Raw genomic sequence first — 17,394 nt, forward strand, 5'->3', positions numbered from 1 at the left:
GGTCAATCCCCAAGTAACCCACTGTAGGATACTAATTACTTGTTATCTATCACCTTAGTAAAAGTTCAATTTTACCAGAAAAATTCTCAAGCATAGGAAAATGCAGGTTTTGTGCAAGATCTATATGAAATGGTAAAAATCATGTCAAGTAACCAAAACAAAAATCTGGTTGTATTTTTTCAAAATTAATTAATTTCAGGATTAACTAAAATTCTTTAATCAGAAAAACAATGAAGCAGATAGCTCCTGGGCTCTTTTTCCTAAGGTAAAAATGAGTTCGTGATGTTTTAAAAACAAGAAATTTTAAGTTGTTATTATGAGAACGTTAGCCTTACAACAAACTTAGAGCCCAAAATAGTTTGGAGAAAAGTAGGAATACGGGCACTTAGTTCCACACTTCTAAGTTTTAATTCAGATTTTGGTAACTGGGCCAGACAATGAATTTACCGTAAGAAAGAATCCATTAAATGTGGCATTTCTACAATAAGCATCTGGTCATGGACTATTCTGAGACTTTCTGGATGATAGAAGTCAGTTTATTCACGTTCACCCGTCAATTTCTTCATCCCTTTGAAACGTCTGTGTGACCAGGTGCAGAGGTGTGTCCATGTGTGTGTATCCAGAGAGGTCAGGCTGTTTTCAAGTGGATGGTTGACCTCCTGGCTGTATAAAGAAGCTGCAGGATCACCCTGGGGACCTTGTTATCTGCCCTGTGACTACAGGACCCTTGGCCCCGGGCCACGCGGATGTGGCCACTTACTTTCCTTCGGAGCTGTAACTGTTGATGCTGCCGTCCGTAGACTCCCGGCTCGGTTGCCTCACCATCTTTCTCATCTCGGCTGCCATTCCCGTCTCTGTGCTTCTCTGGATGGTGCTTTTTAACTTCTTGTGGCCTGACTCTGACAGGAGAGAGTGAAAGAAACTCTAAGTTTGTTTCAGACGATGCCCCCTGAATATCGATTGATTCTGCAAGTACGATAGTTAATTATGCATATAATTAAAAATCTACGCAGAAAAGTAGTGTCTAAGAGAATACTCTGATTAATTAAATCTCTTAGCCAAAGGATGCTTTGGCCAAGGGGGTAGACCAGATGCCTGTATCCCAATGAGCCAAAATGCACCCCTTCTATTACTGCTGCTGAAGTTGTCAACTTCAGTGAAAAACTGGATTTCGCACTGAACTGTTCTGTGGAACCTAACAGGTTTCTCCGAATCTGGGATGCTCCAACTGCATAGGGACAAACCTAAATGGATGAACCTGTCCTTTAAAGGAGAAGAGGCACTTGGAACTCAGCGTGAAAAATACCGCTGTGTTGGTAATGCCAGGTATCGGCAATCCTCACAAAGAAAAAAAAAGTAGCACTTTATTTAATGATTTTCGCAACACTGTAACATAGATGATCTCATCTGACATGACACAGAGGTTACCTATGTAGGCAGAACAGGTACTATCTTAATTCCAGGCTTCCCAGCTATGCATGGCCTTTCGACCCAGCTGTAGCCTTCTGACCGCAGTTTTGGGCTGAGTCTCTTTCTGCACTGTGAATCATACTGGCTGATTATTTCCTTGATAAACTCTAAGTTCAGAGCAACTTTCTTGAGCCCCTTTGAAATGCACTAGCCAGTATACGATTCATAGCAAGGATATGGAATTCTAAAACATTTATTTGATTCGAGCAATATCGAAAGGTTAGACAAACTGTTAGACTTTTACAAACTGCCATGCTTTTTCTACCTACACATTCTATACGCATTTCTCGTTTTCTTTCCATTTTATTTTCACATAGTATCATTTAATACCCATGAATAATATATGAAAAATGCCCTATGTACATAACCACATACATAAAATACATACATATGTGTATACACATAACCTTTTCAATCCTCATAAAACCCCTGTGAAGAAGATGCCTAAAAACATTCCTAAATCAACTGTATGAAAACTGAAAGTTTTCCTCTCATTTTGGGTCAATGCAATGCTTTTGTAAATTGTCTAATAAAAGATGTCATGGGTTATATCCTATGGACTCAATGTGGAATATTCTCTATGTATCAGCCGTGCTGAGTAAATTGGAATATGTCACTCCCTTGCTCAAGATCTTCTGATGGTTTATCAATCAAAATTAAAAGAAAGTCCAAACTGTTATCACGGCTCCAAAATGCATATACGATCAGGTCCCTGGCTGCCTTTCAGACCTTCCCTCCCCCCATCCCACGTGGTCACTGCCCTCCCCTCAACTCTGCCTTCCTTGCATTTGCTTGGACACCCCAAGCATGCTGCTTCGGGGCCCTTTGCCCTCAGTCTGTGCTTCTGATTTTCTTGTTTATTCAGGGCTCTGCTCCAACATCACCTCCGCAGAGAGGCTTTTTCTGACTCTCGTCACTCTTTATCCCCTTGCCACGCTTTATAGTTCTTCATGACGCTGTTCCATCTGCTAGTAAAGCTTTATTGGTTTGTTTGTTGTTGTTTCACCAATTTGAATTTAATTTCTACAAGGAGGGGGACGTGGGGAATATTCCTCACCGTTATCCTTAGTATCTAGAACAGTGGTGCGAATCACAGCTCTCATAAGAAAGGGCATTTTCTCATCCCACTTAACACAATTACAATACAATACAAACAGGTCTATATTCTTTTTGAGGATTGTACTGTTTCATTGTATGGTTATGTGGCATCACAATTAAACCATCTCTTTGCTGATGAGCATTTGGGATGTTTCCAGTTGTTACAGGAGTTTTTATAGATTAAATTTTTAGAAGTTGAAATGCTAGTGAAAGGGGAGGAATCTGTTTGATCTTATTAACTGTCTCTAACTTGCCGTTTAGAAACCTTGTAGCAATTTGTGCTCCTACCAACCTTCCCGTGGATGTACCCATTTTCTCACCTATGGCTCTGAACTCTCCACCTGTCCTCTTTCTGGTCTCTGTGTTGCCCACTGGACTTGTCATTGTAGAATCTGTACACTTACTCAAGGCAGGGACTTCACCTTTGGCCACTCTGGGTGCTGTTTAGCTTAGTTTGGGTGTTTATTTATGTGTATCCTGTGCCTCCTTCTTAGATGTAGTTCCTGTATGAAGTCACTGTGTAGAGCAATGTTCCATCCCTGCATGCCTATTGGCTGCACCCCGCCTGAGGGGAAGGGGCAAGCTCCCAGGGCATATTACCCAAGTGAGCCAACTAGAATCGTGAAAAGTGTTTACCCCAGGCAGCCTGAGGCAATAAAGGAGGGTAGAACACCAAATTCTATTGAAAATAATGAGGTTGATAGCTAGAAAAATGAGGGCAAATTTTAAATCTATATGGTGGGGGAATACTGAAAACTGGAGAGAAACATTTAAGAGAATCAGCTGCAAGCGGTTCAGGTTAGAGTATCTGTTCATTCAGTTGTTCATTTATTTACCCATCCATGCATCCATCCATCCAACAAATATTTACTAAGCACCAACCAGGTGTCCCACACTGTTCTAGGTGCTGGGTATACACTGATGAGTAACAAATTTTCTGCCATCATGGAGCTTACATACTTGTGTGTATACAAGCAAGGCAATGATCACATCAACAAATATATATAAGAGGGCTGGTAATCTGTGCTACAGATAAAAATAGGCAGGAGAAGGGGGATGGAGAGTGTCGGGGGCAGAGCAGCAATGGTTTTATTAAAACGGGGGTCAGGGTCTCATCAAGCATCGGTCTGGAGGACGTGAAGGGACTGGACGGTGGCCCCCATGGCTGGCTTGGTCCTGGCGGCTGTTCTGGGGAGGCTGTGAGTGACGGCGGTCAGGAGGGGCCGCTGTCTGGTCAGCAGCCCCCAGTCCTCAGGTTTCCTCTGCAGTGTTTCCGGTGCTGATCCTGAGTCCGGCCAGGGGTCTCTGTGTACCTGGCCATCCAGATGATGGGGAGGGGCTGTCAGAGCCTGGCTTCTCCCGCATTTCCTAACACCTGTTACACGTGGTTGTCATGACATATTTGTTCAATGAATGAAAAGAAAAAATTTAAAAGTGAAGAGTTCTTTACCAATTTGTATTTTTAATGGCGATATCAAGTTTTCTCAAAGAAAGGTGTATCTACAGGGTGTCCCCAAATCCTTACAGCAGCTTTAAACCTTCATAGCTTTCAAAATGTAAGTGCTACACACTTTGCAAAACCATCATATAAGATGTTGGTTATTGAACTTTTTTTTATACTTATTTAATTTGGTGGATTTGAATAATAGTTTTTAATTTTAAAGTTTTTGTTTTAGTCCTTCTGAAGATGGCAATCATGGACCGATATCTCTCGTCTTACTCATGTTAATAAATATTCATCACAAAGAGTTTTGATGCACTAGACAATTGCATAAAGGCCCGGGTAACAGCTGGGTAAACAATTCCAGCCATGAAACTGTCTGATTTATATTCAAAGGGCTCTCTTATTATCCGGAATGTAAGGGTTGGAAGGAACATTGTTTTATAGATGTGGAAACTGTACATTTGGAGAAGTATAATTCATGCAACAAATATCTGTCCAGCACTTGCACTGGTCCTTGCCTTTTCTGGATGCTGGTGATACAGCAGTGAGCACAACCAACACGAGCCTCTGCCTGATGGAGCTTACATTCTAGTGGGAACAAAGGCTTGTTCACCATCGCCCTCATTAGCCCAGAAGCTGGATGAGAAACCTGATTTTCTGAACCACAGTCTTGTGATCATTCCATTATACCACAGTTTAGGAAAACACAGCGTCTGATCTGATTAATTTTACAAACAGAACAGTAGTTTAGCTACACAGATATTTTCACGTATACATTTTCATAAGGGCTTACAAGTTCATTTGAAAACATTGTTAGAATCACATATATTCTATACAAGTGTATATAATTATTTGTATTCATCTCTCTAGGCTATAATTATAGCATAAATATGTTACATATGTCATTTTTAATACCAATATAATGTATTAAACCATTAAATATTAGAAAATACTGTTCTGTTAAAGATACCACCAGTATTTAATAATTACTTGTATCCACTGAAGAATCATTAACCAGATAAAGACATGAAGTTTGCTATCAAATGATGTCATGAAACCTTTGACCTGAAACTTCTATCCTAAGTACTATACAAAGAACAAAAGGATTAGAAAACTTGTACATTCACAAACACACAAAAATTAGTAAAATCCAATTATTGGGGGTAAGTATTTTACACATGCTTTGGAAGAGCAGATTTTCTCTCACAGGATGTTCCAAAATGTGTCCTATTTATATACGAACTCTCACTTTTCATATTTAGAGATGCTATATTTAGAAACAACTTATTGACTTATTAATTCATTCTATAAATACTCATTAAGCACCAAGGGCCTATAATCTAACAGGCATCGTTCTAGGTGTTGGAGCTACACCAGTAATAAGACAGGATATCACATACCATAAATAGCTGAAACAGGTCGGGTAACATGATAATTTTTGACAAATATCACATGATATCACTTATATGTGCACTCTGAGAAAAAAGATACAAATGAACGCATCTACAAAACAAAAACAGACTCACAGACATAGAAAACAAACTTAGGGTTGCCAAAGGGGGAAGGGGGGAGGGATAAATCAGGAGTTTGGGATTAACATATACACACTACTATATATAAAATAGATAAACACCAAGGACCTATTGTATAGCCCAGGGAACTCTACTCAGTATCTTGTAATAACCTATAATGGAAAAGAATCTGAAAAAGAATAGATAAATATGTATATGTATATAACTGAATCACTTTGCTGTACACCTGAAACTAACATGATATTGTAAATCAACTATACTTCAATTAAAAAATAAAGATAGGGCTTCCCTGGTGGCGCTGTGGTTGAGAATCCGCCTGCCAATGCAGGGGACACGGGTTCGAGCCCTGGTCTGGGAAGATCCCACATGCCGCGGAGCAACTAGGCCCGTGAGCCACAACTACTGAGCCTGCGCTCCACAACAAGAGAGGCCGCGATAGTGAGAGGCCCGCGCACCGCGATGAAGAGTGGCCCCCGCTTGCCGCAACTAGAGAAAGCCCTCGCACAGAAACGAAGACCCAACACAGTCAAAAATAAATAAATAAATAAAATAAATAATTCATTAAAAAAAATTAAAGATAGCATAAATTAATATAACTTATATAATAAAGATAATATAAGTTATCGTTTAAAAAATGATAATTTTAGATACTGGTAATCATCATAAAACAATAAAGAAGAGCGTGTCTCAGTCGAGTGAATTCCTTTTGATCAGCTGGGCAGGGCAGGCCACTTGTAGAAAAGGAGGCCGCCGCGCAAGGGTCTGAAGGAAGGATATTCCAGGCAGAGGAGCTAGAGGCAGACCCTGAGGAGGGCCTGACCTCCCCTGGCGGGTCTGAGACGTGCGCGGGGAGAGGGTGGCGGGGAGGAGGCTGGCGGAGCAGCCCCGCTGGGCGGCCGCGGGGACTCCGCGCTGACCGTGATGGGAAACGAAGGGGAGGGTCACGGTCTGATCTCCCTTCTCCAAGGGCCCCTCGAGCTACTGGGTGCGGATGAACTGCAGGAGTAGGGGTGGAAGAAGCAGGGGACGGGGAAGCTTTCCTACCTAAGAAGAGAGAAAACGGGGGTCGCGGTCGCGGCTGGGGGGGCAGCACAGATGCGCGAGGAGGGGCTTCGAGCTTGTCCTGCGGTGGAGCTGACAGCCCGCGCGCGCTCTGGTCCAGGAAAACTGGAGCAATCAGGGGCGTCTAGGTTTTCGGTTAGGATAACTAGCTGGACGACGGTGCCACTTACTGGAAAGGGAGAGGAACTCGTTGTAGGGGGTCGAAATTCTGAGTTCCCTGGTGGACGTTCGAGGGGTCCCCGAGAGAGCGGCGTGGAGAGCAAAGCAGGAAGATGATGTACAAGTCAGGGCACGAGGGTCAGCTCAAGGCTGGAGAGGTTGGGAGGTAGCAGACAGACAGACAGGACGCACCGGCGTGGGCATGCAGATGGGATAAAGACCTGCGACGCCAGGGTTTAACAGGGGGGCACCTCAGCGGAGCCCGGGGTATATCCACATTTAAAGGTCCAGAAGAAAATCAAGGCTGCTAAGGGGTCTCCAAGGGAAGACCTTTTAAGGTTCGGAGAAAAAGAGGTTAAGTGTCGCGGTGCACAAATCAGAAGAGTAAAGTGTTCCAGGAAGTAAAATAATTAAGGCTCGATTACTACTTAGAATTTTAGTACGGAGCAGACACACAGACACGATGACAGTGCCTGCCTCCATGGGTATCGCTGATTTCGAGGGGGCCTGGGGGCCTGAGGGGAACCATCAATCAGAAGAGAGGACGAGAGGTGAGGCTGCAGAACGGCGCCTGGACCGTTTCCAAAAGGTTTGCAGTCATTGAGAGACAGTATCTGGAGAGTCACACAGGATGAGAGCAGGTTGTCTACTTTTTAAGACGTGTGATATCAGAGCTTGTTTCTATGCAGAGGGGAATCGACAAATGCACAGGATGAAACACAACAGTTCCGGGTCTAATATTATTGGTTGGAGAGGTGGATAGAGACAGATCATGTCCGATAAATCATCTTTCAGTCAGAGCAGTCTCAAATGCCAAACAAATAGTCAATTCCATCCATTAACTGGAAAAATCAGTAAAAGAATATCACCTAATGGATTAAACAGTTGGAGTCCAAAAGATAAAAGTAATAATGTCCTGTCAAGTCACACAGAGAAACCTACAGAGTAAGTGCAACCTTTTGGTGACCCTGAAAGTAACAACTGAGATCAGCGATAAGATTTACTTTTTTATACGTACAGTGACAAAGTTCAGTTATTTTTAACAGAAAAGTTGTTGTGGATAATCTGATACGTCTTGTTCATTCACTCCTTTATTGACTGATTCAAGGAACTGTTTCCTGAGTGCTTCAGGCCAGTGCTGTGTATGTAAACGTGGAAAGGAAAGAGGCCCTGATTCCAAGCAGCTCGTGGCCTCGTAGGAGAGACTGGCAAGTACATGTTTAATTGTGATTCAGTGTAAGTGCAACACGGAGGATTTATTTTATATCTATTTGGCTTTAAGTATTTACCTTATGTAAACTCAATAATGCAGAGAGAGGAGGAGAGGGCAAGAGAGAGAACAGTTTAAACAGTGAGGGGGGTCTGCGGCTTGCTCTGCCACTGAATGAGCACGTAACCTAGCAGAATCAGGAGGTGAGAAATGCAGACGTTCTCTTCCTTCACTTTATTTCAGTTCCTGAGGAGAATTCCAGAGTTTATAATGAGCTCTAAGATCGGCCGCCTAAACACAAACCAACTACTTCATCAGCTGTGCAAACAAAGCAGCAGCAAAACAATCCAACTGACGGGATTGGACTCCCTGAGACACCGCAGGTTGGAATCCAAGGGATTTTCAAAGGAAATTTTAACTCCACGCCGATGGTGAAGGGGGATTTATATTTCAGGCCAAGAGAGCAGCATATGTAAAGGTCCTGAGGTGATGGGGAGCACCGCCCCTTGAGGTGGATGCATGTCCAGGTTGACCCGAGTTCAGTGAGTGGTGGGTGCAGCCCGGAAGGCCCTCACGTGGCCTCCGACCTGATGCTCTCAGGATGCATGGTTTGGTACCACTGGGGAGGCTGTTATATTAGTATTGATGTTATATTAGCGTTGATTCTTATTGACCTCAAAGTCTTGGTCCTCCCAGTGCCAACATTAACCACACACAGTTGTGTGTACTTTGTATTATGTACAACACAACACAGGTCTCCAGAGACCATTCTTTACAAGAAAAGACCCAGCAATTCTGTTGGTGTCAGATGCTTTCAGCGTCGTGGTGACCACATAGTCGGAAAGTTTTATTAGGCAGTCGGTTCCAACAGTGCCAGAGTAGGGTTTTTGGGTAATTTTTAAACAAACAAACAAAAATGTTCCTTTTGTGCTGGGCCAAGGTTCTTGATTATACTTCATCCCATGCAAGACAAGTACAACTTGTAAAAGTTTCATAGGTCTGAAGAACATTTTTAGAACATCGTATGAGGGTTCTTGGACTTTTATGGTTTCCCTCATTCATTCTCCAGTTTAATCCTACAAGCCATAACGTCTACTGTTTCTCTTTCCTCTTCCCATTTTCCGAAGAGGTTTATAATGAAAGATACACAGTGCTCGAAAAGCTAAAAGTAGGATCGTTCAGAGTCTTTTTGCGAGATGGATGGAATAAGTGCCCTTGATGATATTTTCAGAATTCTTCCAGTCTTTTCCAGGGATGTAGCCAAGCTCTCTTATTCCATTCCCATAACTTGAAAGAGGCAAGGTGTTTCCTGTGCTGCCATGCACCTTAAGTTCTCTGCAGACATGGCTTTAGAAAAGGGGCTGGTCCGTGCTGATCCCTGACCTTTGCTTTCCAGCCCAGCTGTGGCTCACAGCTGTTCCCTGGTGAGAAGCCCGCATCGTTCTGAGCGCCCAGAACACCTGCCGTCAGACCAGCTCAGTCCACTCACCGTACTGAGCTTTCCAGCAAAACGTTTGCTACTGCGACCTCAGCCTTTCCTCTTGCCCAGCTGGTGAAAAGGTGAGCAAGACCCAGTCCAAGATGGGCTTTTAAATAATCTGCATATTAAACTTAATAAGGCTGCCCCCCCCAAATATTTAGGTAAAGGGGTGGACAGTCACAGAAACACACCACCTGCCCCACAACCTGTTCTGGCCAGAAGCGTCAGAGAGGGGCATTCATATGCTGGACACCTCGCTGCTGCAAACCGCTTGATTTCACAGCCTCCATCTTCCCGAAGTGTGTCCGTGGCCTGGACCGAACTGCGTCCCCACTCCCCACCCCCTGCCCCCAGTTCATAGGTTGAAGTCCTGACCCTCAGTTCCTTACAGTACGACTGTGTTTGGAGATAGGACCCTCAAAGAGGTGATTAAGTTAAAATCAGCCCCCTAAGGAGGCCCTACTCGCATGTGACTGGTGTCCTTACAAGGAGAGGAGACCAGGACGCACAGAGAGGCCACGATGCCAAAAGGCAGCAAGACGACGGCCACCTGCAAGCTGAGGAGAGAGGCCTCAGAGGAAACCACACCTTGATCTTGGACGTCCAGCCCCTAGAACCGTGAGAGTATAAATTTCTGTCATTTGAACCACCCAGTCTGTGGTATTTCGTTATGCAGCCCGAGCAAACCAATACATCTAGGGAGTGGATACTGTATAAGGTCATCTTCTTGTTTAATAAATGTGATGATTTAAATACAAGTTAAAGTACCTGGGGATAAATAATCACCTAATTTGTCTGAGGACGAAATTAAGCCCCCAATACTGGGATGGACTTATTGCAGCTTGTCTTGATTAAAAAGTGATCTGAAGCAGCGGTCCCTGACCTTTTTGGCACCAGGGACCGGTTTCATGGAAGACAATTTTTCCATGGACTGGGGCGGGGTGTGGACGGGAACGAGATTGGGGTTCAGGCAGTAATGCCAGCGATGGGGAGCGATGGGGAGAGGCAGATGAAGCTTCGCTCCCTCACCCACCGCTCACCTCCTGCCGTGCGGCCCAGTTCCTAACAGGCCGCAGACCGGTACTGGTCCGTGGCCCGGGGACTGGAGACCCCTGGTCTGAAGTATTACATGGATATGCCTAAATTGTTTATTAACAACTCAGTGTTCAGAAAATAAGTCCTCAAATTTATTTGCGACTGACGAGGGATTAATCTCCAAAATATACCAACAGGTCATGCAGCTCAATATCAAACAAACAACCCAACCAAAAAATGGGCAGAAGATCTAAATAGACATTTCTCCAAAGGAGACATACAGATGGCCAAAAAGCACCTGAAAAGATGCTCAACATCACTCACTAGTTATTAGAGAAATGCAAATCAAAACTACAATGAGGTACCACCTCACACCATTCAGAATGGCCATCATCAAAAAGTCTACAGACAATAAACGCTGGAGAGGATGTGGAGAAAAGGGAACCCTCCTACACTGTTGGTGGGAAGGTAAACTGGTACAGCCCCTATGGAGAACAGTATGGAGGTTCCTTAAAAAACTAAAAATAGAGCTACCATATGATCCAGCAATCCCACTCCTGGGCATATATTCAGATAAAACTATAATTTAGAAAGATACATGCACCCCTATGTTCATCACAGAACTATGTACAATAGCCAAGACATGGAAACAATCTAAATGTCCATTGACAGATGAATGGATAAAGCAGACGTGGCACATATATACAATGGAATACTACTCAGCCATAAAAGAGAATGAAATAATGCCATTTGCAGCAACACGGACGGACCTAGAGATGATCATATTAAGTGAAGTAAGTCAGACAGAGAAAGACAAATATCATATGGTATCACTTAAGCGTGGAATCTAAAAAAAACGATACAAATGAACTTATATACGAAACAGAAATAGACCCACAGACATAGAAAGCAAACTTATGTTACCAAAGGGGAAAGGCAGGGGAGTGATAAATTAGGAGGTTGGGATGGACCTGTACACACTACTGTATATAAAATAGATAACCAACAAGGACCTACAGTATAGCACAGGGAACTCTACTCAATATTCTATAACAACCTAAATGGGAAAAGAATCTGAAACAGAATAGATATATGTATACGTATAACTGAATCAATTTGCTGTACACCTGAAATAACACAACATAAATCAACTATACTCCAATATAAAATAAAAATTAAAAAAAAATGAGCAAATACAGTAAAAGTCCTCCTAGACAAAAAAACCCCACAACCAAACCAAACCAAACCAAACAAAAAAAACCAATTTGATGCTTAGAAATTAAAGCCTCAGATTTATTTGCCCAGGAGTAAGATATATCACATTTAGATCAAATCTATTTTTTTTTACTCTTCTTTGCTCTAAATTAACACCTTAATTGAAGCTGGATTTCACTTATTGAGTGTAAACCTAGAATAGCTCCTTAACTATCTGCCATCATGACTGTAAAAATAAAACAATACTTCAGGCTGAAACCTACCAAAAAGCAAATGTTTTATTGCATATTTCAGGTTTTCTCTTTAAAAAAAAAAATGTTTAAACCCAAGGTATTACTATTTAGGGAATCTTTCCTCTCTTCCGGTTTCCAAAGGCAGCCTAGTACACTCCACGTTGGCTGGATCGGAAATGGTCTGAGGGGCAGCTCTGGAGTCAGACCATCTGGATTCAGGTCCCAGCCCCACCCCGTATTAGTTCTGAGCCTGCAGGCGGCTTACTTAGTCTCTTGGTGCCTCCCTTTCCTCCTCTATGAAATGGGGGGATTGTCTTGGGCAGTAAATGAGACGATCAGGTAAAGCTCTAGGGTCGGTGCCCAGCACTTACCTACTCTTACACTGTAAGACCTCAAGGTATTTTGCATAGACTAGGTCTCCAAGCTGAGTGACTCTAATTCCCCGTGTTCAACTCAAAGCACAGCTTTCTGTATCTTTCACATATTTAACTCAAAATGCTCTTTAGAATGAAGCATAAGTAAGTGGCAATATGTCACAGAGACTATTCATGCCCCAAGTATCCATCCTTACCCTTTTCTCCAGTAATAGAACTTCCCCCATCCTCCCAGCTAAGGCGTGGCCACATTTCCCTTCCCCTCTCCACTCTCAATGGGGATATGATGGTAGGAGCTGCAGCAGCCACTTTGAACCTCAGTATGGGAGCATGTGTTGAATCTGGCAGAGCCTGGGCCAGCTCCAGATGGGATGGTCCACCTGCACTATTACGTGAGGGTCTTGATTAAGCCACTCTATTTGCAGGTGTCTTGTTACAGCAGCCTACCCTGTACCACAGTACACAGTATTCTAAATAAAATCAGTGTGGATTTAAACAAAGATAAAATAGTAGTTTTGTGAAGAGTATGCTCAATTCTCTAACTTTAGATCTGAGACTTGAGTTACTGAATCGACCCTTGACAGTCTCCTATTCAGACCAATAAGGCTCCTCTTCTAACAACAGAGTTAGTAGAAAATTTTCTTCTCTGTGTTGTTTCAGAGAATGTGGGGTTAGAGGGGGAGAATCTAGCAATAAATAACGTTAATATCATCATTGTGTCAGGTACCCTGCAGGATACAACACATAGAGGGGTCCTTTCCTAGTAGCTTAATATTCTGAAACAAATATGCACAAACGAAGTTCCTAATTATTGTGTGGCAATGACCTTACTGCACTAGTTATTATGGGCAGAAAAGAGAGTTTGAGATCACAAAGGACATGAGTCAATTTTTTTCTATATTGTATAAAACAGAGTAGGTTCTCTGCTCCTCACCACGTTCCTTCCAACCAACTGGAAGGATTTTCATCAACATCGGGATAGTCTGATTTGAAATACGAGCTACGTGGCACATTTGAGATTCTGTTCAGGAATTTCAGAGACCCAGCAGGGTAACTTAAAGAGACAGGTGGGAATTCCTGAGAGAGTCTGAGCCAGGGGTACAGCTGATCTCGGGGAGACTTGTCCTATGTAACCAGTCACCAATGACGGAGAGGGCCCCATGTTGAACCTCAAGGTCAGAGCATCAGGCACCCTAAATAGTGGGTGATGGGGCAGTTGGGTAGTTTCTTATTCGGGGACTCAGTGTAGCTTGAACCAGCCACAGAGCAGGAATTAATTGTGTTCAGGCTTACGACCTTCCCAATCCACAGCGGAAAGTTAGGCAGCACATGTGTCTGTGCACCTCTGTACAGAGGGAGGGACATATAAACCTAGAACAACTTACAATTACTGAAAGGAAGGAATGAATACTGTCCAGAGAGACGGGACAGAATAAAATGGGTTTAACTAGCTCTTGAAGGCAAAGTTCACGTGAAGAGGAATCTGTGGTTCCCTCCCACCTTTTTAGTTACGCACGTTTATCACAGCGGCACGAGCCGTGATTTCCTAACAGATGGGATGGATATAAAGGGTCTGTATATCAAACAAAATTTGGCAAAGATCAAATTACAAAATGAGTTAATCAGTACAGTTAAGTACAACCTATGATATTCTAGGCACTAAGAAAAGAGCATCTCAGTAGGACCCTTAAATCCTCCATTTGTGCTTTCCAGGGCCCTGCTCAGTCCCTCCTGTGGCCCTGGTCCTTCACAGTGGATCGAGCCTTTCCCTCCTTGGGGATCAAGAGGATGTGCCCACCCACCTGCCCACGTGCCCCCTTCTACACTAAGCCTCCAGATCCTTGGGAGCCTAGAATTTCGTACCCAGATGGCCCCGAGCCCACATCCGGGGCCAGCCCATGTATCTTTCTGGGGTCCAGCCTCCTAAGGATGACAGCACCACCAATGTGGATGCCCCAATGTCCAGGTGGGGGCAGGGCAGGGCCAACGGGTGGGAACAGAAGGGGGCGGGTGGGGGTCCCAGCAGGAGATGAGCCAAGGCCAAGCACAGAACTCTGCACAGTCAGAATTCTAAATTGAAACTTGACCTCCTTGGTCATTACAAAGATCTTTTTGTCAAGGTAGGAAACTAAAAGACCTTTTATTGAGCACTTTGTTAGCTTGTTTTATTACTTTTAAGTGACATAGGGTATGTGGGCTTCTGTTTCTTGATCAGGCCCAAGCCTAGAGTCTCTCACGGATACAACTGTCTCACGCTTCATAATGCAAGGAAAACCTTTCTTTGATTCACTTGAAGGATTATCATTAGAAAAAAATCTGCTGGGTATTTTTATACGGAGTTTTGATCAGACTCTGGAACATTTCCGATAAATTTTGATGATAAACCCCCAGGGGAGGTCTGTGGGAGTCACAACATCCTGTTCTCTTTCAAGGTTTTCCATCCCATCAGTTCAGGAAACTTGGGAGGGGGGAAGTAAGGAGGAGATGTGCATCACAACAGATAGTAATCACTGGGTGTGCGTCTCTCTGAAGACTCTCCGCTCTGTCCCCCTGGTTGGTGCTCTCCACAATGTTGGGACACTATAGACCCAGAGAGAACATTCCTCACGGAAACGGGTGGCGTAAGAGCAGGGCAGCAGAATTTACACTTCGCAGAATAAAACAGGATGTGCCGGCACATACTATGATGTCTGGTTTATGATCCTCATATACTTGGGTATTTCTCTACGGAGTTTTAATAGTATGTGAAAGCATTATTTGCCAAGATTTGATTAAGCAGAGAATCCAAAGAAAACTGAGGCACTGGGATCAATCTTTTTGAAGCTATAAATTTGGAAATTGTTGTCTTTTTTTTTAACTCCAAAATTTTCAGGAGAAAGTTAATTCAGAGGCGCTAACAGCCATCTCTTTCCTTTTGCATTTATAAAATAAAGAGGTAAGAAACACAGGTTGTCAGAGAGACCTCTTTCCTATTGGTAGCTTTTAAAAATAATCCAGTTTCCATTTTATTAATAAGGACATTCAGAACTTCATTGGTCCATGGGATACTTTCAATTCAGTAGCAAAGATTACAAACATGTTCACTGGCAAACTTCCAGGGGGTCAGCAGGCAGAAAACGCTGCAGAAATCTCACACAGGTGGTAACTTAGCTATAAAACTACCCGCACTCACTGCCCTATCCTACCCAGACCTTATCCCACTACCACGGAGATCTGCATACAAACATTGGAGATTGCGTGTGCCATTGCAGAGGAAGCAAAATCACTTGGAGAAAGTAAGAACTGCTGAAGGTGGCTGTAATCTCCCCAAATATTATCATCTGGAAATGTTTCACTTCAGTTTGTTATATCATAATTGGAGGTTTATTTGGATTTCTGTCTACTAACTATATCTGACTGTACAAATTAGTTCATCAGCTTAATTTCTAACACCTGTTCTAGAGGATGGGAATAAAATTTTTTAAAAAAGTAGTTATATCTATTTACTGAGTGAGCAGAAAGGTAATTTATGCTTTAAGAGGAGGTAACATATATCAAGATTACTAGTAGGCATAGAAGGAGTTAAGTTGATTCAAGAGAACAATTTCAGATTCTGAGTGGAAAGAGGAGAGTGAATTATTCAGTGGGAGAGGGCAGAGGGAGACAGAGAAGAGAGACCAATTTTCCCGGGGCAAAAACGACCACAGGACCGAGGGTGGCCATCAGCACGGTGGGTTCGGAGCAGCTGGTGTCTGTAAAGCAAAGCGCTCTGACAATTTCATTTCAGGCTGGCACGGAGATCAAACCATGCCTCAGAGGATGAACGAAACAAGCGGCAAAACGGGCAAGTTAAGTAAACAGTGGTAATTGGAGGCCTGGCCACACAGGTCTTGGGAGTAATTTGGGGGCTGGCTGTGCCCCAGTGATGGAGAGTCCGTGAGTGACGGGGACGTCGCTTATGCACAAAAGGGTCAACGTGGGCTGTTTGAGAACTTGCTGGCTGGCGGCTTCTCTACTGACTGTGGTTAAAATGTGTTAAATAAATACCATATGATATCACTTATGTGTGGAATCTAAAATACGACACAAATGAACCTATCTACAAAACAGAAACAGACTCACAGACGTAGAGAACAGACTTGTGGTTGCCAAGGGGGAGGGGGGTGGGGGAGGGATGGAGTGGGAAGTTGGGGTGAGCAGATGCAAACTATTACATATAGGATGGATAAAGAGCAAGGTCCTACTGTACAGCACAGGGAACTGTATTCAATAGCCTGTGATAAACCATAATGGAAAAGAACATGGAGAAGAATGTATAATATACATGTATAACCGAATCACTTTGCTGTACAGCAGAAATTAACACAACACTGTAAATCAACTACAGTTCAATTAAAAAAAGTATAAGTGTTAAATAAAACATAAAGTTGCACATCCAAAGAGCAAGAGAAAACCCTTAGGAAATAAAACGAAAATGCTTGTTGGATAGAAAAATTGGTAAATCAGAATATTAAAAATTTGGGGTCTTTAATTTTCACCCTTCTACCATCCATCTTTAGAAAATTAGGTGAACAAGAACTTGAAATATACAATAGGATAAAAGCCTAAAATGTGTGCTGATGATGGGAAACTCTGGTGACCAAGGCTCACCAATCTACACTATGGTGTTGCCTATCTCTTAAGGCATATAAGGAGTTAACTGAACTATGTCAAGCAGTATTTAAAGATTCTGTGGGTGGGACTTCCCTGGTGGTCCAGTGGTAAAGAATCCACCTTGCAATGCAGGGGATGAGGGTTTGATCCCTGGTCAGGGAACTAAGATCCAACATGCCACGGAGCAACTAGGCCCACGTGCCGCAACTACCGAGCCTGCGCACCTCAACTAGAGAGCCTGTGTGCCACAACTACTGAGCTCGTGCGCCTCCACTAGAGAGCCTGCGAGCGGCAAACTGCAGAGCCCACGTGCTCTGGAGCCTGTGCGAAACCATTAGAGAGAAGTCCGCGTGCCACAAATAAGACCTGATGCAGCCAAGAATAAAAAAATAAGAATAAAAATAAAAAAATAAAAAATGAATCTTAAAAAAAAAAAGATTCTGTGGGCAA

At 43.2% G+C, this 17,394-nt stretch overlaps 1 protein-coding gene across 50 annotated transcripts in view; it reads right to left on the reverse strand.

Moving 5' to 3' along the window:
* Positions 1 to 17,394, reverse strand: part of RIMS1 (regulating synaptic membrane exocytosis 1) — a 474,848-nt gene that overhangs the window by 9,782 nt on the left and 447,672 nt on the right. For all 50 annotated transcript variants that reach the window (XM_036871544.1, XM_036871559.1, XM_036871558.1 and 47 more), the window contains one exon: positions 761 to 899. In XM_036871544.1, coding sequence (XP_036727439.1) covers positions 761 to 899 — 139 coding nt within the window. The remainder of the gene's footprint in view (positions 1 to 760; positions 900 to 17,394) is intronic.

The sequence above is a fragment of the Balaenoptera musculus genome, chromosome 12, assembly GCF_009873245.2.
Source record: "Balaenoptera musculus isolate JJ_BM4_2016_0621 chromosome 12, mBalMus1.pri.v3, whole genome shotgun sequence".
In the NCBI taxonomy this organism is placed as follows: Eukaryota; Metazoa; Chordata; class Mammalia; order Artiodactyla; family Balaenopteridae; genus Balaenoptera; species Balaenoptera musculus.